The 22272-nt window shown below is 47.2% G+C and overlaps 2 protein-coding genes; one reads left to right on the top strand and one right to left on the bottom strand.

Moving 5' to 3' along the window:
• Window positions 1–8502: 8502 nt before the first annotated feature.
• On the bottom strand, window positions 8503–13996 carry GSTUM_00004542001 (uncharacterized protein). XM_002836067.2 has 8 exons: window positions 12805–13996; window positions 12053–12720; window positions 10825–12001; window positions 10686–10774; window positions 9807–10607; window positions 9707–9746; window positions 9366–9616; window positions 8503–9244 (listed from the first exon to the last, which is right to left on the bottom strand). The coding sequence occupies exons 2-8, from the start codon at window positions 12650–12652 to the stop codon at window positions 8777–8779; spliced, it is 3426 nt and encodes a 1141-aa protein (XP_002836113.1). The 5' UTR covers window positions 12653–12720; window positions 12805–13996; the 3' UTR covers window positions 8503–8776.
• A 4240-nt stretch (window positions 13997–18236) lies between these two features.
• On the top strand, window positions 18237–20623 carry GSTUM_00004539001 (uncharacterized protein). XM_002836066.2 has 7 exons: window positions 18237–18497; window positions 18545–18631; window positions 18687–18916; window positions 19007–19130; window positions 19190–19471; window positions 19612–19677; window positions 19829–20623. Exons 5-7 carry the CDS (start codon window positions 19236–19238, stop codon window positions 20235–20237), a joined length of 711 nt encoding a protein of 236 aa, XP_002836112.1. The 5' UTR covers window positions 18237–18497; window positions 18545–18631; window positions 18687–18916; window positions 19007–19130; window positions 19190–19235; the 3' UTR covers window positions 20238–20623.
• Window positions 20624–22272: the final 1649 nt, after the last annotated feature.

Raw genomic sequence — 22272 nt, 5'->3', positions numbered from 1 at the left:
GGCCTCCAACCAAGAGGGGGGAAAAAAGGTAGGTTTCCTTCCTCCGATAAACCCCACACACACACACACAGGGGAGAGGGAGAGAAATTTTTTGGTTTTTTGGGTTTTTCGCGGGCCCATACAGTTATTATAGGGGATGGGGAGCGGAGGCGCTTTCTGGGAGGGGGGAAAAAAAAAAAACCCCTTTTCCGTTTGGGGGCGGTATATACCCCGGGTTGCGGGGCGGGGGGGGGGGGGGGCGCAATTCATATAAACCCCTCCCAGAGTTTGAGATATGATATCGCACTTGCTCACTGGTATAATAATTATTATCATATTTATTTTTTCCCCCACCACCCCGGGTATGATATCGATTTTTACCGGACTATACAGTCCCGGCAAAACTTGCCCTTCGCAGCTAAAAGTTTTTGATGCTGGGTTACTATTATATACGTTCCCCTCTGAGATACAACCCCCGAGCGCTTTTGCTTTTTAACTTCCCAAGCCTTCCACTATCATACACACATTTTCGATAGATATTATCATTACCAGCTTGTTTGTACAAACGGAGTTCGGCCAGCTCACGGTGGGTTCGCCGTATATTATCGTATAATATGATACTATTATACCACATTGCACGCCATGCAAACATGGAATTTCGAACTCTATTGCTGGGCGAGTGAGATGCCATGACATAGATAGAATTCTTATACGATATCATAAGATAGGGGTAATGATACGAAGAGTACTATAGTGAAGAAGTTTTGCCACGCTTTTGTTCATGTTCAGGGAAACTACGCCAGTTAAGCCGGCCTTACGGATGATGTGATGGGGACTTTTTTGCTCAGAGGATCCGAGAGCGAAGGTTAGAAATTCTCCGATATATCATACATCTGGGAATATCTCTCTTAAAACGTTGGGCGGGAGGGGGGTAACCTGAGCCCAGTAGGGAGGGGTATTTCTGAAACATCAGATATCGAATCCAAATCTGTGATCGTTGCCCCTTACCCTGTATACAACGAGCTCGAACCTCGATTAGGATCTGGAGTTGGTCCCCGCCGGGGAAAGGACGCTGCCATGCGTTTCCATAGATCTGTATTTCGCTGTTGCAAGCGGATTATTATGATACTCGGGTACCAGGAAAAATCGGAAAACTATCCCTGCTGGTTCCGAGAAAATCTTGATTGGGGCAAGGGTTGTAGCTCCGGGCTTTGATAGACACACTTGGGTACTCATGAATTGAGTCTTGTTGGGAATTCTTCATGGAATAATTGACAGTTGGGTTTTAGGTATAAAGTTTATTAAATACAACTAGATTAGGGAAACATGAGAATGCCACGAAAGGAAGGTATATATGTAAAAGACGCTTTAAACTCCCTGAATATGCTCTCCAGCTCAATCTATTACGCCATCCGAAACAACCACCGTACCATTATCTCCGAACTAGAATGCCCCCATCGCCCAGTTTTCACCGCACCACCGATCCCTATTAAACTGTTAACCTCAGCATCACCAGAACCCCATCCCGCACACGAGGAGATCAATACCCTAAGCAGGAAACCCGCAATTAGTCGCGGCAGTCTCCACATAGGTAACGTCCACACGTCCCAAAGCCTTCCCATTGTTACCAGTCAACACATCAAGCGCCGCCAGACTCAAAACAATCCCGCTGGTAGCGCGGTCTACAGCGGTCATGTAGATCGAAGCCCCGGTAGCGGTGTAAGTGACTTGATAACACTTGCCGCAGTTGGGGGAGTTCCATCCGGCGATGGTCTCGATTGCGCCGACAAGAGAGAAGCCGGGGACAGAGCCTAGGGTCTCATAGCCCTTCGAGTTGAGGCCGTTTGTACCATCCGAGCAGGCGATCGAGAGGGTAGAGAGACTCGCCGTATCGTAGGTGACGTCGTAGGATGCAGTGGTGGCAGTGGTTTGAGCAAAGGCGCTGGCGGCCATGGCCACGAGGGAAATTATTGCGGTGGAGAATTGCATTTTGATTTGTTGACTGGGTAAGTGAGGAGTAAAAGGCGAGAGAAGAAGCGTGAATTATTAAGAAGTGGGAAGAGGAGGTAGAATGATACTCGAGATGGTGAGTAGTGAGGAAAGAAAATGAATTCGAGGCAGTAGAAGGGAGCTTTATATACTGGCGGGAACCCTATAAAAAAAAGCCTCTCCCAGACGATCCAGAAACGCCATTCCGCCAGTTTCCGGATTAATTATCCCGACCTGCTCATATTTCAGTGAAAGCTTTTCGGAGAAATATGGGTAGCCCAGTCGTACGGCAGCACTTGCCTAGACTCTGTCTTCCTTCATACGACAAAAAAGAGAATGAATTGCTTTTGCCGGGTAAAGATATTTTCACGATATCCCTTGAGCAAAAACAACGAGAATAATTGAACCTCAGGCCAGGACGCTTGGTTACCTTTCTTTGCAACGTCTGTTATTCTTCCCCCTTTGCTGGTTTCTGCGCAGGCCCGAACGTCAGTTTTTCCGGGTGCTTCCACCCAATTACCCCAAAGAGGAGAATTCTGGACGTCTTAGCGTGAAGTTCAGTTATTATTCCGGTTCCTACGTTAATATGTCTAGTCCTTTAATTCCACCCAAGGTGACAGACACTGACAGGGTGCCGACCTACATCCGGAGAACATTGAGTTGCCTTACTGGTGGACGTTGCATGATTACAGTAATACAACAACGGCCCATCAGACCAGCCTCCAGGGTACTTGGTATCACGGGGTGCTACCCACCTCTTGCACTGCCGTTAACCATGCATACAGTACTAACAACTCATCCACACTCTACTTTTATCCCGTCAAATCGCTAGGGCAGGTCTACACGATTGCACAACAGGAGCAATCCTCTCATTCCAGGAATAACCAACCCATCGGCCCTGAACGAGGCTGGGGAAGTCCCCCTCTCCGTATCCTTCGTTACCTCCTACCGTTCTGGTGCGAGGCACTCTATCCGAAGGTACAAGTATAATACAACCAATATACATGGAATCAAACTCAAATCCGGGAAAACATCCCTCATCACACAGAACTCTTAATACCACAGGCCACGCGGGCGGGGAGGTAGAACACCCTGAGCCACATGGGAAAAAGAAAAAAAAAACATGATTTGATAGGGCCTGACGGTATCGAGATCACTGCCATCATTATTTATTTCTTCGAGGCCCCCGGATAATAGAGGTTTTTTGCAAGAAATACCAAAAAAGAGAAGAAGAGAAACCGCCTCAACCCGGGAGGATGACTAAATTACTTCCCAGTTGACTCCAGGCCCCCACCGCCGATCCATTTCTCAAAACACCAACCCATTAACGATACACTCAAACAAAAAAGAAAAAAGACCTCGCCCCCGGGTACGCCTGGAAACAAAACTAAACTAAATTAAACCGCGGGAAACCCTTCTCCTTAGGAAGAGAAGACGGAAGGATGGAGGCAAGCAAGGAAGGATAAACCCAAGCCTCACAGCAGGATTGCGAACCCAAGACTCACCGCTTTCTTTACGGGAAGCTTGCCCCGCACTGCGCAGCCAGATTATAATAGCACATTCTCATAATTAGGTCCCTTTATAATATCCTTGCCCAATAACGGACTACCGGTAGCCGTCCAACCCGTTCCCGGATAGCAGCGGAAGAGTCAACCCGGGGTACCTCGCACCAGCCCTTTTTCAAGCTCTTACCCCAGTCCTTGCTAGTCTAACCGTAATTTCCTCCCTTGGGTGCCGTACTCGAGTAGAGTACCCGTAGAGATTTGACAAGAGTGCTTGATTTTTCTCAAAGTATGACAGAATACTTGATCCTATTATACTTATCATACTAACTCATGATAGAACCTTCGTTCCGATATATCTCCGGACTCATGTATGCTATCCCGGATCTCCATATCCCACGTGGGCGAATTAGAAAGAGGCAGTTCAAAGTACTCGTACTCGAGTAGTACTGTAGTAGCAGGCGTACTCGGAATACGGCACCGGTACTGCACCGTTGTGGTTGGTGAGGTGCGACTGAACAGTGCTGTGCTGTGCTGTACCAAGAATAGTTGCGGAATTACTTTATTCCGATATTTCCGGCATGTTCCGAGAGGACGATACTTGTACGATACTTGGGCGAAGTGCAACTCATGAATTTTTGTTTTTCTTTTGCCACAAGCTGAACCGCAGTCGATAGCTTAATTCAGAGAAAGCAGAAAATTTGCATAAGCGCAGAGGTAAACCAAAAGTGACGGTTGCCCCATCGAAGACTGCTTGCATTGGAGTCATTCTATTACCATACCGAGAGGCTCGAACCTAGCCACTACACAATACCAAACTCACATCCTCAACGGCGGTGAGTGAATTCTAAAAACCCTCCGCCATGCCCATCCACCCAGCAGAAGAAGTCACACGTTCAAACCTGAACACCGGTATGAGCGTTGCCGACACACACACCGACAGCCTAGGTATCTAATATTATAGCGTCACAGCTCCTTCCTGCGTGTATCAAAATCCACCACCAAGAACCACACCAGCGCCACCACTCCCCCCTCCCCCCAACCGAAACTCTTATTTCTCTCCAACAGTAATGTATATGGACCGTCACACCAGCAAACAAATCCTAAATCCCCCCCTTCTTCCAGCACCCGGAAAATCCCTCCCTACCCACCCACCAATCTCCTCATATCAAAATTTAAATCCCCAAATCCAGCAGGCAAATTGTCGGTGTACCGCGCGAGAAAGTGTCCAGTATAGTCAATTCCATTGAACAAGTGCCCACACCTGTAACCAAAAAAAAAAAAAAAAAGGGTGGATCGAGTATTATACAGTGCTCGAGCCTACATACATACAAAACCCCCTTCCACAATCCACCTACTAGGCACTGGACAACGTTCATCCCCTTCATAAATGTACTACGCCAGTCAATCCACCTAATATTTGCCAACCTGACAAGATCCCACATTCAATATCCTACCTATCCAAAGAACAAGGTTACCCGAGCACGCTAGATTCATGGAATTTGAACAGCACGGCTGGTCAAGCCCCGGTAGGCCCTCAAAAATTCTTTAACAGCGGCGTGACGAGCCGCGGTAGCTGGATACAACTACGAGTAGGCAGCCCACATGACTCGCGATGTTATCAACTCAGTGCCGAGGTTCAATGCCAGAAGTGACGAGGGTGGACGGTAAACCATTTCTTTGGCCATTTTTTTAGCAGGGTAACGGTGTACTGGATCCCTCTTTACCCGTTTTCACAAGGTCGGTCTTAAGATCTCATCACAGAATCCGGATCATGGATGAGGCCAAAGAATAGGAATGAACCCGGTAGCAAGGAAAACATCAGCAGATAGATAGGAGTTTATTTGGTAAATATTTATTCAATAGTAAGATTATATAACGGTGGAACGGATTACAGACCAGCTTTTTATAGAGACGGCAGAGTCAAGCTGGTCCGGCCTTGTCAGCCATTCCGTCCAGTAGGACACTTGATGACAAAGCAGGTATGGCTTTCCAAGGATAAAGAACAAGGAAGCTAAGAACGGGGATAACCATAACATCTTACACTGGTAAGTATATCAACCGGAAACAAGAATGAATTTCTTGAGAGTGTAAAGAAACCGCGAAGGAGGTTTGAGCGAGATCTCATGATTTCTAACGTTTCAAATCCCCCGACAGACAAACTATTTTCACCCCCCAATTTTCCTCAATGAGAGCTATATAGTCTTACGATCAATTAAATAAAAAGAAGTTAAAAGGCCCTCCGTTATTCACATGTGTCATTCCGGAGTTGCGCAGAAAAAGAAAAAAGAAAAAAGAAAAAAAAAAAAGATGTGACTTACACAGCCATAGAAAGCCGTCCTCAAAAGACTTCCTTCCCCCGAGAGTTGGACGTTTGTGAAACATCCCCACGTCCCACAAGATGCCGCACTTATAATGTATTACAGTAAGATAGACAGGAGGATGGGGAGGGTTAAGGTGGCATACCAAAGGCTCGCCGGTAAAGGATATCACAGCATCTCACTCGGTAGTCCATTACCATCCACACTTTCAAATACCGCCCTTCATCACAGTTAAACTAGCGATGTGCCTCGAACCAGACACGATGCCCTAAACGGGGGTTGTTATGTATTGGGAACATTGTAGCGTTCTTGCGTTATAAACTTGTAAGCAAGAGGTATCATATCTGCGCAAACCTTGACTTTCACATCCCTTGAGGATCCATTTACTCACAAACCCGTTTAGAGATGGTTAACACAGCCCACCATCCTCATCCCGGTACAGAAAGAACAAAGAATCCACCTTCCAGCCCCCACAGAGATATGGTGAACAGGGAGTTTCGAACCCCCCATCCACACCTCCAAATAAATGTATTATGATACCCCATATCCCTCCGAGCACAATCAGAGGTGTAAACTCCTCAAAAACCAGCCCGAGGTCCAGGAAGTACCATTAGAGTAAGGATCCATTTTGTCCATAGATGGGCTTCAATAGGGATCCAGGCTTTCACTTGCAATTTTACCAATCTCTTCAGAGTGGGCCTTCTCCCCAGGGGTAGATTAAGCCAATTATCTCATTTTCTTAATAGCGCTATCTTGAATATAACCGCTCGTGCACTTGCGGGGTTCAAACGGTCCATGACTTTCTTCCATATACACCCGCCCGGCAGCTAGCGCGATGTGATGTTTGCTTGTTAACTTACCACTCTTGAATGCTGGGGCACGCGCAATGGCACGCAAAACGACGTGCAACTCAAAAGCTATAGGGCCTTTTTTCACTCACATTCCCGGGGGGGTAGGAGTTTAGTCCGTGGGATAGGCGCTAAGCTGGCTAAATCATCACGACATTAATTTTCGCAATCATTTTTTCCGTGCCGGTGACACTCTCTTCCTAAGTCCCTCTAACCAAAGTTGTTCTGTTCTACCCGCAATAGAAAGGAATTTACCAAATTCCGCACGAAGCTGGCAGAAGTCTGAGCAGGGACAACTCTAACGCACACACGGGGACCCCGGACCCCCCGTCCGAAGAGCAACTATTTGATGGTGGTAAAACGGATCGCTCAGTTACTCGACTGGTTGGAGAGAGTGGAGATGTGAATTGACTATCTAATTGACAAAGGAAAGGTTGCTCGTAGAGAGTGAAGTAGACTAAACTAGGAAAAAACACAACAGGAGGGTAACAGAAATTTTCCCTTCTCGCATAAATGCTTAGCCATGCCACACAAATCTCCCGCATGCGTATATCTCATATTCCAGCTACCTGTTCATATGCCTCACCGTACTCACACCAATACTACCAGGATTACATGACCATCACTATTTAAGTACAAACCTTGTGAAGAGTGAGTAAATTGCTTCCGGTAGAGTAGCGGGGAAGGAATGATAATCATGGGATAGAAAAGCCTGGTAGTGGCCGTGGTTGTGAAGGAACAATGTCGACAGTGGAATTTGTGGAGGAAGGAAAGGAAAGGATGAGTGGACGTAACACTCTTATATGCCAATTTCGCGAGCCCTACCTTGGAACCATAAGGTGGCAGGAATAAGGTCACGTTAAAACAATTTATTTCGAAGACAACATTAGACATCTCTGCGAAAGAGTTATTTAGGCACTTTCCTTCCACTGATCACAGTTTATCACTCGATATTTTGGAAAGATATGTATCCCTTCAAACAGAGACTTTCAGTAGAGAACCTATCTAGGGGAACGACCACGTCAAGGACTAATTGATCGCTATCGCAAGTATCGGGAGCCTAAAATCCTACAGAAATCCCACACACACACAATGAGCCAAGTTATTGTTGAGCGATCCATTGCTCGGAGCAGGACGTAAACGGACAAATCCTACTCCACAGAAACTACCATAGGAGATCGGGAAAACCTTAGCTTTCCCCGATAAGTCTTCAGGGTGACATGAGGTGGTAGGATCAAGCTCTAGGCCATGCACCATGCATCATGCCAGGGTATCAGAAGAAGAAAATAAGAAAAAAGGAGCGAACGCGATCTGTCAAAGATATTAGAAATCTCTAGTATGGCTGGTGGGGGGGGAGGTCGTGATACTGCCCGGTTTACCAAAGTGATACATGGTACATATCCTTCACTCTACTAGAGACTTGATCCCAAGGGAGAGATAGAAAAGGGTCAAGAGTATCAAATCCCTTCCCAAAGATTGCCATGATAGAATGTATAATATTATCATAATAATTATTATTATAGTGCTCGCGCGTAAGTCACAGTCGGTCAATCGTTGTATCATGCCTCCTCGCAGGACAACAAAACTACACCAAAACGATGAAAAAATGCACATTCTAATCTCACCTTCCATGTCAACCCCTTCCCTAATTATTACAAAAACAGATCTACAAGCGGTTAAGAATCTAAGCGTTCAAAGTCCGGACTTTACTTTGTCAATTATGTAGTGGCTTGCCTAGCGCAGGTAATCCTACGGAGAGGAGCTACAACCTCCTGGGCGGGCGCACAAAATTTGAGCAGGCGACCATATAAAAGTTATATAATCAGAAAATTTCTCACTTCAGGTGTTCACTCACAGCTCAAATCTCATGATAACGTCTAGGATTCTAATGTATTGCCCACAACAAATGATTCTCCTTGCCCTTCTAATTCCGCAAAAACCGAATAGCAGGTTGTTGTATAAAATGCGAGAGTGACGATCAGCCATAGCAGCACATGGTACTACAAATCAAACACCAAACCCTGCAAAATCCTAGGGAAATCAAGCGATAAAAAAAGGAAAAAAAGGGAAAGACAGAGTTAAATAAAAATGCTTTCCAACCCCCCTCGATCTTTATACAGAATGCTAACCTTCTAAGTTACTGCCTATACCTCTCTTGACTTGGTCGAAAGCCAACACCCCACCATCTAGTCTTCAGCATCAAAGAACTACACACTACACTAACCGAACTAAACGCCATAGCCAAAGCCGCCCAGACAGGATCCAGCCTAATGCGCCGGTGAGCCACCGGGTACAGCACCCCCGCCGCCACCGGCAGAGCAATCAAATTGTAAATGCATGCCCAGAGGAAATTGAATTTGACCCTCCTAAACACCGCCCTGGCAAGCTCGGTCAGGGTGAGCAGCGATCGGAGGTCTGAGGATACGAGGATGAATTTTGCGCTAGAGATTGCTACGTCAGAGCCTGAGCCTATGGCAATACCGACGTCTGCTACTGAGAGCGCAGGGGCATCGTTTATTCCATCGCCGACCATAGCTACTATTGCTCGTTTGGATTTTGGAGAGTTCTTGCGGTGGAAGAAGCGGCGCCAGCCGGTGCGAGGCCGCTTAGGGAGGGTGCTTTGGAGAATAGCGATTTTATCGGCCTAGCAACGCGTGAGTAGAATAGCCACAAAAACTCCTGGGAAGGATGCATGCCTTTTCGGTGGGAAGTACTCCTGCAATTACATTCTCCGTTGGAATTCCTACCATTGAAGCTACTGCAATGGCGGTCTTCTCGTTATCACCCGAAATCATCCAAATTGATATACCGCTCTCTCGTATACTTGACACAACATTCGGCGCTTCCGGGCGGAGTGGATCAGTAGCACCAAAGAAGGCCGCCAGTCTGTATTCCGATCCAAAGATGTCCTTGTCGGCGGCTCCATGTTTCTTGATCGCCAGGAGGACAACACTCTTGCCCGCCAGCTTCCAACTATCTAGGACCCTTGTGTGGAGCTTGATATCAACAACACCATTCTCTTCCATGAACCGCTCATTCCCAATAATGCCCTCGAAAACATCGCCACCCGGCAGCTTAAACACCCCATTCAAACCTTTCCCAGGTGTCTCCTCAGTCTCCACCACTAAAATATCAGTCATCTCCTTCGTATCACAATGCGCGATCACAGCTATAGCAAGTGGATGTGCAGATCCCCCCTCTAGCTTGTGCGCAATAGCGTATGCAATCTCCCTAGCTTCGCTACCCTCAACGAGTATCCTCTCATCCGTAACCTTTGGTTCGCCACCCTGAGTCAATGTTCCAGTCTTATCAAAAACAATACAGTCCAACCATGAAGCCTCCTGAAAGGCCTCGCCGCCACCTTTCGCCAGAATACCAAACTTCGCCGCTAACCCGGAGCCAACGAATAAAGCAGTTGGCGCCGCAAGGCCGATCCCACAAGGACAAGCGATGACAAATACAGCGATGGCAAATCCGAGGGACCAAACAGCCCACCCTCCATGGTCAACATCCAGGTAGTAGTCAGGAAGGCGGCCTGATATACCTAATCCAAGCCAGACAACCCATGTTGTGACAGCAAGCAAAGTCACGACGGGAACAAAATACCCAGTTAGCACATCAGCCAGGCGCTCAATTGGCGCACGTCGAGTTTGACCCTCGCGAACAACCTTTACAATCTGGTCAAGCATTGAGTAACCTCCAATACAATCAACCCGTACATTGACGACTTGGCCCTGGTTGATGGTTCCCGCATAGACAAAATCGCCTTCCGATTTTGGCACCAGCCGTGCCTCCCCTGTTAAGGAGGACTCATCAAATTGCGAGTGACCAGATATGACAGTTCCATCGGCGGGGGGTGACGAGCCACGAACGATGCAAACGATATCACCGACTTCGAGAAGATCCGTGCTAATCGATCGGGTTCCCCAAGTTCTACTATCTGCGTATTCCGAATTGCTTGGGTCGTTCTCTCCAATCGGTGATTGGCTTGGGCCAGCCTTGAAAGCTGCTGCATCCGCCCCGATATCTGTTTGATCTGCTCTCACCACCAAAAGTGCTTCAGATGGCCGCAATTCCCTGAGCAAGTTTACTGCGTCCGCAGTCTTGCTCTTGCTATAGGCTTCCAAGAATCGACCTATACCAATTGTTAGCAAGAAAAACACAATAACCCAGATCATTGCTTACCAATCAGCAAAAACATCGTCAAGAAAACCGTTGAATCAAAGTAGGTAGTAGTGTGCGTTTCATATTTCGACTCCCCACGATCACCCATACCCTCCATTCCCATATGTGCCCCCGCGCGCCCATTAATACCCTCAGCCTTCATCATAGGCATGGTCACAGCATCCAATGCCAACAACACCACGCTTGCAAAGTATGATATTGAAACTCCCAACGAAACCAACAAGTTCATACTCCCAAATCTATAAAACCTCCGCAAAATTGGCACATTGCTTCCCTTCCTCCACTGCGCTCTTATCTCATGAATAGCACGTTTATGAAACACATCAGCCACGAAGAACATGACAGGTGTGCTTAAGAAGAGTAAAGCCCATCCTATTCTTGTAACACTTCCAGCCCACATTGGCTCTTGCAGATACTTTCGGACTCGGTCTTCCTTGGATACCAGAGTCATCCAGACTATTCCAATCATGAAGGTAGGGATAGCAATTATGAAGCATACGATGAGCCTAGTGAGCAGCCGATTTCGTTCACGAAGCTGCAACTGGCGGGAACGTTCCTCCATTGTTGGAGGGTGGTGTACCGATACCATAAACCCAGGGGAGATGGACGATATTGCAGCGGTTATGTGTCGTAAAGCAAAGCCAGGGGGTTGTGGTACATATTTGATATGAACGAGCCCAGATTGTCGAGTGATAGGGGCAACGATGCTAAGCAACTCATCCGGGAATGAGGATTCTAGAGCATCAATGACCTTTCCTGGGCAGTGATCACAGAACATTCCCTCAACCTTTAGCGTTACCGCTCTCTCCACCCCAACTCGGCCTTTGACCACAGTATCTGGCTCCCCCCCTAAAGCGTTGAGAGTTTCCAGCGAACATTCGAAGCCCGTCTCTTCCACCTCAAACACAAGCTTCTGTGCTCCCGTCTCCGCCCCACCCATTTCTTCGGCATTGAACACGACTGTCGCGCTGTTACCCATAAGGTTCACGCTCACAGACTTGACCTCCGGGAGGGCCTCCAGAACCTCAGTCACCCTACCAGTGCAAGAAGCGCAAGTCATCCCACCAATGGACATGACGGCTTCGTGCATTGTGTCTGCCGGAACAAATCCGGGAGTTTGCATATCTCTAACACCTCTCTGACCCACAGATACCTCGTTTTCCTTCGAAATTGCCACCTTTTCAGATGTCTCAGTCGCCGCAACATCCTCAGAAGGAACAGGACCCACCTGAGCCGTGGCACCACCTTTCCAGCCAGCTCCTATCGAAGACCGAGATGAAGATAGCCCCTTCTCCTGGAGAGCCTCATTCCTGCACAGCTCACAATTCTCCAAATGCCTCTCCCCCTCAGCATTCTTCTTCCCAACCACTTCTCTGATTCTCATCTGCATATCTTCCAGCCAATCGTAAGTATCCCCTTGAAAACTGATTATATGACCGCTCAAAGATGGCCCTATCATAGACTCCTCAGCACCGGATGCGCTAGAGACAGTATCAAGTTTAAACCCCGCCTCGAGCAGAACTCGAATGATATCCCGCGGAGAAAGTAGCTGAGTGTGAGTGACTATAACACTATGGTCCAGGATGCTAATAGAAATATCCAGTGGAGGAGGGGCCAGCCCCGAGAGTAATTCCTCGATAGCACTACTGCAGGTGAAGCAGTGAAGGTTGGGTATCAGTAGAGTAGTAATGACATTCTCCCCCAAACTGCCTGGCAACCGACTTATAACCTCATTAACCACAGGCATATTTTCGGAGAGGGGTAACGAGGGATTGGCAGGGGACGGCAAGGTAGTTTGTTGTGGGGTTGTGTCCGCCCTGGAAGACATTGTTTGCTTGGCCCTGAAGTTTCACCGTAATCCACGTCTACCGGGAAAATTGGATACGGTATCACCGGCTAGGAGTCACCGTCAGGAACTCTCCATACATGGCTATAGTGAGGCAAGGAGAGCCTTTGTGTTCTCGGGTTGCGGCGACTTACCTCACTGTAAATACCCTTATGCCGAACCTTGTTCCCCGGAGGTCAATAAAAAAAGGAAACTATCATAAAAAAAAAAGGTACTCAGGTAAGGTGTGTTGTATGTGTGGTCGCAGTATAGTGGCGGGGCGAGAGATATAGCTGCCTGTGACAATATATAAGAAAGGGCAGCGACAAAAGTTTGCTACTATGGAAAAGACAAGAAAAAAAGAAAAATCAAGTCCCACCCAAAGCAAGACAAACTCTAAGACCATAGGACCCCCGTTTGAACGCCCTACAGTAGCTATCGTAACACTGGCACAGCAACTCCTCCACCTATGATAGCACAAAAAAAGACACAGTATTACAAGGGTAAATCCTTTTGAGAAAGGGAAAACCCGGAAGGAAGTATGCACACAGATGATCGTATTGGGCGAACTAACCCACCGGCAGAGCACCTACTAATAATATAAGATACATACTATCATGCACCCCAGCGGGGGAACCTCCCCACTACTCAATATGAGGAGAAAACACAATAGAAATTCTCAACCCACCAATCTCGAAGCTTCCCGCTCCCAACGGAGGGGCAAAGAAGGGGATACATGCAAGTCCTGAATTCATGTCCCAGCACTTCTCGCTCAACATGAGCAAAAATTGCGTGCGGTCCCAGGATTAAGCTGCAATCCCTCACTGTACGAGTACTAGTAAGCCCAGTCTAGAACACTCCACCACTAGCTTCTCCAAGGCATATGATTCATGAACACACATAGGCTTATCATATGCCCCGGAAGTAGGCAAGCACCTCCTCTAACACGGCAGTCAGCCCCTCTGCCCGGTGACACCTATGACACCAGTTATTACTCGTATCCGTTTTTCCCACAGCCTAGCCTGTAGTACCAGTACAATAGACGGTTATTGGGATCCACCTCCCACCCCGCAAGGAGCAGTTTTTGCGGCGGTGGCGGCCGTGGTGGGACAAGAGATGCCCTCACTAAACTATGACTACGATGCCGTACCACATCCCATGCGGTAAGTAGGGTACGCACCCGTCTCCAGAAGGGAATGACGGTCCCTGTCGGCATTGCCATCAGTGTCAGTAGTCAGTGAGGAATGCATGGCATCCCCTTAGTGCGTCTCAGACGGGTGGAATGCTGGATGCATTCATCGGATCGCCAAATGAGATACGGTACGAGTACGAGACCATGAGTGCTGTAGACTATCGCAATGCAGGGCCATCCTCCAATAGAAGCCTTATATATCATAGACCAGTCCATTCTGAAGCTTAACCAATCACGATAGGCAACATGCTAGTATGATAGAACTGCTGTTATCGGAGGAGATCCTGTACACTAGTCCATTATTATACCAGCACACAGGCCTAGGCTATTCACAGCGTACTCTACTTGTGAAATGACTCGGAAATGAGAAATTCTTCACTGAAAGCCAACAACTGCCCCTTGCTAGGGAAGCCCGAGTGAGACAAAAACACTCCCTCCCACGATACGATACGATACGAGTACTGTACAATACTCGAGTACCCGAGCAAACTCACTGCCTCATCCCTAGTCTGCCCCTAGCATCAAAAGGCCCCAGACACCCTCCCTTCCTCCACCCCAGAGTTGTAACTCAATTCAACTTATTTCAAAGCGCAGCCAATGCCAGTCATGTCGTCAACAACCCACCGACGGCTACCAAGCCAAATCCGGCCTAACCAAACTTTTTACGCGAAAAACCCGCGAGCAAGCTTATTGGCCGGTTGTGATAAAAAGGCTTGGTATGCATAATTCCATAAAGATAATTATAATTAGTGAACCCACACCCCGCGCATCAACGGGTAGGTAAATTACGAGTGCTTGGTGTACAGTACCGGCAGGTTAGGCGATTCAGACGTTTGGTGGTCCAGCTGTACTCGAGCACTCGAGTAGCAGAGCTGAACTCGGCTACGGGGAAAGTAGAATACCGGTGGTCTACACGAGAGCGTTCTGCGGCTGGCTTGTTGTCAAGTTCTGGGATAAGAGAGATAAGGAGAGGGAAAGGAGAAGAAAGGAAGGTTAAGCTCTTGCTCAACACCACCACCACCATCACAATGCAAGCATCCTCCCAACCTCCATTCAGCCAACGAAAAAATGAAAAAATTTAATGAAAAATGAAAGAGAAAAAAAAAAAAAAAGAAAAGGCACTCTTCCCCCAAGCCCCTACCATCCAACCCCCCCAACAAAAAAAAAATCCGGAGATAGTATCATACAAGGGCCAGCGGAGACATTTCCGTATAAAGCAGGCACTACCCTGCCCGTCAACCTAAACCAAACGCTCACCAACTCTATCGTGAGCAATGTATCAAAGAATGGGGGATGATTGGATTAATAATGTTTGAAGGAGTCGGAACGAGCTTTTTTGAACCAAGGGGTCATAAGATAGAACCATAAAACGACAGTGAAAGGATCCAAAAGGTAGTAGAAGTAAATAAATTAGTATGCACAATGAAGTTGACGTTTCTCAACTTAGACATCTCTCAATCATTCCACTAATACCAAACACCATAAAAGTTGGCCCTCTCTTTGGCACTCCAGAAAAATATTTCAACATTCCACTCTTTCCACCATACTGTACGATAGCTCAACTTGCAGTCCTCCTAACAGATTTTTGTTTTCACCGCTAAAGTCGGAATGTCGGCTACTATGTGGATATGAGTTCTCTTTCGCCCCCGCTGACAAAGGGGATCCGAGGTTTAGCAAAAACCGAGGCCCAGTTTTTGCATACCACCATATAAAAACTTAATTTTTGCTAAATCCGGAATTCCATTGTCACCAAAGGTCATAAAAAATAAATAAATACCCAGACAGCCGTTACCATCCCGGCCATTGTGACGGAAACAAAAAAATCCATTTGGAGGACCATAAGCTGAGCCATCATCAAAAAAGGTGCGTTTTTCTGGCGTGCCAAACAGGGCCCAAGGCGTCAACCTTTTACCCCGACCGTACATAGTAATATCCCCAGCGTTCATTGGATTCAAGTTCCCCAATAAAACGAAGAGGACTATTGCTTGCGCTGGAAACTTTTCATCCGAGCAATTTGCTCCCCTTTCCTCACCTTCCAGCTAACCCCCAGGTTCGATCACCGAAGGCCTTCTTGGCAACATTAATTGTGGGCACCTGTATGATATATAGCTTATGATACTCGTACAGTACCATAACCAAACTCCCATTTTGCCCCCTCCCCGGACCTCGCTCCCGCCGCCATACCACAGCACTCGAGTACGGTACTGTACGGTGACGCCACCAAGAGATGATCTCCGATGTTTGTGTAACATAATATCATCAACCCTTACCTGTCCTACAATACTGTACCTATATTGCTTGCACTGATCCTTCTCCTCCCTGCGAACAAGAGGGAGAGAGATGGTGCTAGCGAGGAATTATCAGCAGTAACGGTAATTTGCAAACGGTGCCAACACCGCCAATTGTTTCTCATTGCACCGTACTGTCCGTCGGGTAGAACCGCCCAGGGCAATACCTCTCGACCAGTGACTCAGGTACAAGTACCCGTGGGAGATGTTTTCGTACAAGGCATGGATCACAAGTATCTCGCTGGTTAATTATCCCTGTCTTGTACGAAAACATCTCATGGGGTACTTGTAGGTACCGTACTCCGCCGTATAGGATTACCGTATTATTATTATTTTTCCCCCTCTCGATCTTGTGTTGCCATGGACTATCGAACCATAGACTAGGCACCGTCACCGTAAGACAAGTTAAGGCTTGGGCATTTGGGGGGGGGGAGGAGGAGGAGGGTAAACGGTGCTACAGAACATGGTTGATTTGGCTGATTGGTTTTGCCTAGATTGATTGCGAGCCAATGGTTTACTGAGACTGGTTCTGTACCGTGGAAGAGTACGGTAAGGAATACGAGAACAGCACTCGTATCCGTGCAACGCAATCATAGTATCATACAGTGTACGAGCGAGCGAAAAGTCGCAAGGTGCGATAGAATGGTAGAGACTGTGGTGTATGATACAGCAGTTATTTCGATCGTGTATCTCCCTGAAACTCTTTTTCCTTTTCCGCTCCGGAGGGATGCCTGAACGGGAGCCTGGGATTCCGTCCATCTTGCACAGTGCAGGAATAAAAAAAGTAGCACGGTGCAGAGTTGATTCTAGACAAAATTCTGGTAAAACGCAACCAAACTGCCCTCCCCAACAAAATACATGTTCTCATGGTGAAGAACCTCTTAAACCCGCATTAATTGCCATGCGGTTTCCAAACCTCAGAGATTAAGTACTTTTGGCTACAAGTTATTACTCCAAGAAATAAGAAAAAGAAAAAACATGGTGGCACAAACAAATGTTAGCAGATGGATGTGATCTCTACAGTAGTGAAGTACTGGCACTATAAATTAATATCAATCTTTTAAATAAGCCACCGGATTTAAAGCCAATTAAAGCGAGGACAAGTGAAGTTTAGGCACCATGCTCACTGAGCACCTATAAGTGTTTGACTCTGTGGGAAATGTGTTAGAAGAAAGGTCTTCTAGTAGTTCATCATTCACTGTGATTCTCCTTTGTCAATTCTATAGTATGAGAAGAAACACTGATTCTCTGAATGTTTCCTTCTCGAGTACACCACCTCCGTTAAGACATCACTTATGCACTCTACCATTTCTTGATGGGTGTGCCCTGTATGGAAGTGGTATTCTATAAGCGAGTGAGTGAGTGTCCTATCATGCTCGGGCAGCAGGAGTCCGTCTGGTCAGTCCGGTAGCTACTACCCGGTATCTTACAAGCACTCGTACTGTCGAAGCGTTCTCAAAAAGGGCTACTATTGCATACCACCCGTATCCAAGCAAAAGGGCCAGATCCCGGTGGCATGCAACAGCAGCCCTTTTTAAAAACTTCGCGCATTACAAGTAGACCATACAGTATCCAATTCCACCTCCAACCGTCACATTATTTATTTCATCTCCCCTCCCCCCGCATTCACATCGGACTACCCCACCATTATACCCACTATCATAGACCACTCCCCGCCCAGCAAACCCGACCCGCCACTACCACACAGCCAAGACGAAAACGAGATGGAGCAGGCATGCATAAAATCACGTGCCCTGTGCGGTCCTTGAGTCTTTTTTCTTTTCATTGCTTTTTAGCTTCTATACCATACGAATTTCATGTAGTGTTCTCGGCAGATAAGTTGTGGGCATTTCCGTTCTAGGGTTTCTCAAGATTGCGAGCTTTGTGCGGTGCATCGGTAAGGTGGTGCGTGATTGATGACAATGTAATACCGTACGAGTACAGTACTTGGGTAAGTAAGGTACATGGCAGCATGATATCTAAGGATACATGTATGATGCATACCAGCAGCTAAGTGGGACAGATAGCCGGAGAGAAAGAGGAACTCGGAAAAGGAGGAGGAAGCTTCTCTCCCGTTCATTATCCTTCTTTTCTTTTGGTGACTCGACTTGATTCGACTCGACTGGTCGTATGATACAATGCATGATTATTGGTGCGCTGTTGTCATCCCCATCATGGAGATTCTTGCGGCGATGCTGCTGCACTCCCAGCTTTACCCGCTGAAATCAAATCGTTTCCTTTCCGGTGGCTCCTGTGTCTATGCCTCGCTTACAAAGAGGCCTAGTTTTCCCCTACCACAGCCGTAGCTCGCTATATCATTTGGACACACAGTAGAGATATGGTAGGTGAAGGGTGCCCTCTTCGAAAGGTGGGTCGGTAGCCTGGCTCCCGCACGAGGCGATACTGAATGCAAAGTGCGCAACTTGTGATATGAGAAATATCTAGCCAAGCGCTCCCCGAATGCCGAGAAAGCAAGCACATTTATCGATTACCGTGCGTGGAGTACCAGTCCCGCAAAAACCCCCTAATCCACTATCAGCTTATCAGCAGAAATCAGCCCGTCAGCCCACGGTAGTTCTACAGTAATTCGATAGGTCAAGAGAATTGCGAACGCTGGTTGATGAGATCCAACACACCTAATGAGTCGACATTGGACCGTGTCGGGGGGGGACACTAATCCCTCTCAGGAGCTGCTGTCTCAGAACCCCGAGATTACAGAACCGAAGCAGATGGTGGATTATAATCCTCATGGTACTCTCCCAACCATAAAGCAAATTTCTTCTTTAGGTGAGAGAGCTTCATTTTATCCGTGTCACGTGTTCATGCGATTTTAGCCCTGACCCTGAGCTAAGTAAGCTGGCGCGATACCGAGGATAGAGTGTTCGCAATGGTTCCATCAGCCTCAGTCCCGGACCCCATCCATCCTTCTTCACCCACAGCCACATCTTGGTGCCTTCCAACGCAACCGCCACAAAAATTTTCTGCTAAAGTAAACCCATAAGTTACATTGGAAAATCCTACCCTCAAGCTCTCATCACCTTACCTAACGCCAAAACCAAGCCTAACATCTCCATTTCTCCCTCCCCGGCCACCCATCCGACCGACCATGGCCACAGCGACAACTACGGCGGCAGCATCCCCGGACGCTTCGCTCGCCGAGAAGATCCTCAATCCCCAGTCCCAGCAGTTTGGAAACCGATTCGCATTTCACGAGTTTCTGAGGAAGGAGTATAGGTTTGGTCTGGATCCTAATCGGAGGACTTGTCCGCTGTTTGTGCAGGGACATTGTCCCATGGGGAACAGCTGTCCGGATAAACATGCGGTTTCAAGCTCCTTTAACAAGTAATGCTTTTTAGTCTTTCCAAGGTTTTTTGTTTTTTTTCCACGCTGGGCTTGGGGGCGGTTGACGGAGGAGGAGGAAGGAAGGAAGTGGGAAAGGGAAAGGGAAAGGAAATTTGCTAACGATGGTGGTAATGGAGTAGTTTAGTTTGCAAGCATTGGTTGAGGTCGCTATGCAAGAAAGGGGAGGCATGTGAGTTTCTTCATGAGTACAATTTGCAAGTCCACTCCCTTCTCTTCGCCCCATTTCATTTTATGGTCATCCTTCGACTTTCTTTCCTTTTTGATTGCTCCCCCCCGTAAACGAAGGCTAACGGTAGTGCAATAATGTGTGTCTTCCACTTTGATTCGTCCAAACAGACGCAAAATGCCCGAATGCAATTTCTTCGTGCGAAATGGCTACTGCAGCAACGGAGAGGAATGTCTATACTTACACGTAGACCCCGACAGTAAAATCCCTCCATGCCCACACTTCGAGAACGGCTTCTGTCCACTAGGCCCCACGTGCTCCAAAAAACACGTCAGGAAGCAGATCTGCAAGTTTTATCTGGCTGGCTTCTGTCCGGACGGCAGAAGCAATTGCAAAGAGGGGACTCATCCAAAGTGGAAGACGGGGTTGCCGGCGCCAACGGTAAAGAAGCCAAGAGAGGAGGTGGAGAAGGAACGTGATGGGGATAGAGAAGGCGGGGGTGAGGGGTTCCGGGGGAGGGGAAGTTTCGAAAGGAGAAGGTTTTATGGAGGGAGGGGAAGAAGGGATAGGGATAGGTAGATTTCAACAAGCCTTTTTACAATCGTTGCTCATGATGGAGCCAAATCTTGTTTTTGAAAGTTTTATTTGTTCTTAAACCCGTTTTCTGTGCGGGGAAGCCTTAATGATGGTTGTGGTGGTTTTGTTTTGATTCGGCATTAACATGTCTTTGTTTTTTGTTTTTTCTCTCCTCTCCTCTTCTTTTCTTTTCTTCCGCTTCCTCCTCTTTTCTATTCCCCTTTATACTATGTTTTCCTTCCTTTATTTTTTTATTTTTCCATCATTCTTCTTTTTCCTTTTGCTTTCTTTTCGTCTCATATCGGCGAATAGGGAATTTCCACCTGCATTAGACTGCTGACAGCTACTGTGGAAAATATTCGAGTATGAATTCATGGGTTATTCTGCAACTTCAATTGGACAATTTCGCTCGTGACTGCAAATGGGCTGCCTTCCCACAACCGGGGTAAGCTTAAGGCATGTAAGGAGGGTTTGACAACGCTGATTGTCGGGTATGATAGAAAAGTGTGCGGCCAGAAATGAATGATTCTCGTGTCAGCACAAATACGTGAGAGCAAGACCATCTGACATCATAGCCCCATTTCATTACTCGTAGACACTACTCACGCGAGTAGTCTGATGATGTTCCTGACATGGGTCTCGTGTTGAAGCAGTGTAGTTTAAAACTCGAGGGTGTCTAACATGGCATGAAAGGTGAGAAAAAAACTCACCACATCCAGCTCCCAGTATCTCCCAATTGACTATTTTCAAAAAAACTCGAGTGAGTTTCCATGAAGTACCCATTTAAATCTCGACGCCGGTAGTAGATATCCAACTTCTCTCACAGAACAAAGGGTATCGGTGCCTTGATGGATCTATGAATTCCCTGAGAATCAAGAGATGAGAGCTAAGTCTGGGTACTGATCCCCTTTATCGAGAGTATCTAATCTACTTCGTATGCAATGAGCATCCTACAGGACAGATCGTGCATGGAATATGTAGGTCGAAATCGGTTCAGGGTTAGGGTAGACCGAGTCGATTACTGGAGTTTCTCTCTCTTCTCCCTCAACCGGAGCCAGGAAATCCATTCGGTGCCCCTTTCACTTGCTTGTCCCCCTTTTCCATATCCCTCCCTTTTTTGTTTCTCTCCCTCTAATCTTTTCTTTTCTTCTTCCTATCTCTTCGGCAAAATATAATACTTTGTATTCGACGACATCAACGACGACCCCTTGCAGCTCAGCCATTGATCAGAATCTTCCGGGAATCCATGTGTTGGGTCGCTAGTTCTATTAATCGGGCTCGGGTGGGTGGCGGTAGGAGGAGGATGAAGTGAAGCCCTAATATTATCAAGGTATCATAGGATGGATGGATGGAGGGGGGGGGAGGGTGCGAGCTCTGCAGGAGGTAGGCAGGCACTGGGCAGAGAGGAGGAGGGGGGAAAGGACGTTTATGGTGAAATCAAAGGTTGGTGGTTTAGAGGGAGGGTGTCAAAATATTCAGCTTGGCAGGAAGGGAGGAAGGTTGATTAGGAGGTACTGTATGTCGTTTGCGTCTCGCTCGAGTTCCCCAAAAGCAAAAAGGCCTTCGATATCACGGAAGTCATCACCCTTCTTCCTCACTTGATCTAACTCACTGCTATCGTTCTATGATATGATATGATATTACAACCCTCGCGGAGGAAAGAGTAACTTAGTAATTGGCCCCCTTCCTCTATTATTTATCTTTTCAGATGGATCACTGAATCTGGGGGACTTTGACTTGGAATAGGATAGCTCTTTTTTTTATTTCCTTTTCTCCCTTTCCTTCCTTTTCTTTTCCGAAACCCACGATACCATACCATATCACACAACACAGTACCAATCCCCCCCAAAAAAGAAGAGCCCTAGTGCCCCTAGCAACGACAACACCACCAAACTGGGAGAGATAATAATAAACTCTCGACAACCCCACCCCATCCCCACCAAAGCTATCAACCCCGCCATGCCAATACTCAACCTCCCGAACGAGCTTCTTCTCGTAATCGCAGACGAATTCCTAGACCCGAGAGACCTCAACGCCT

The sequence above is a fragment of the Tuber melanosporum genome, assembly GCF_000151645.1.
Source record: "Tuber melanosporum whole genome shotgun sequence assembly, scaffold_13, strain Mel28".
NCBI classification, from domain to species: Eukaryota; Fungi; Ascomycota; class Pezizomycetes; order Pezizales; family Tuberaceae; genus Tuber; species Tuber melanosporum.
Note: the sequence above shows the minus strand (reverse complement) of the source record. Positions and strands in the feature narration are given on the sequence as shown.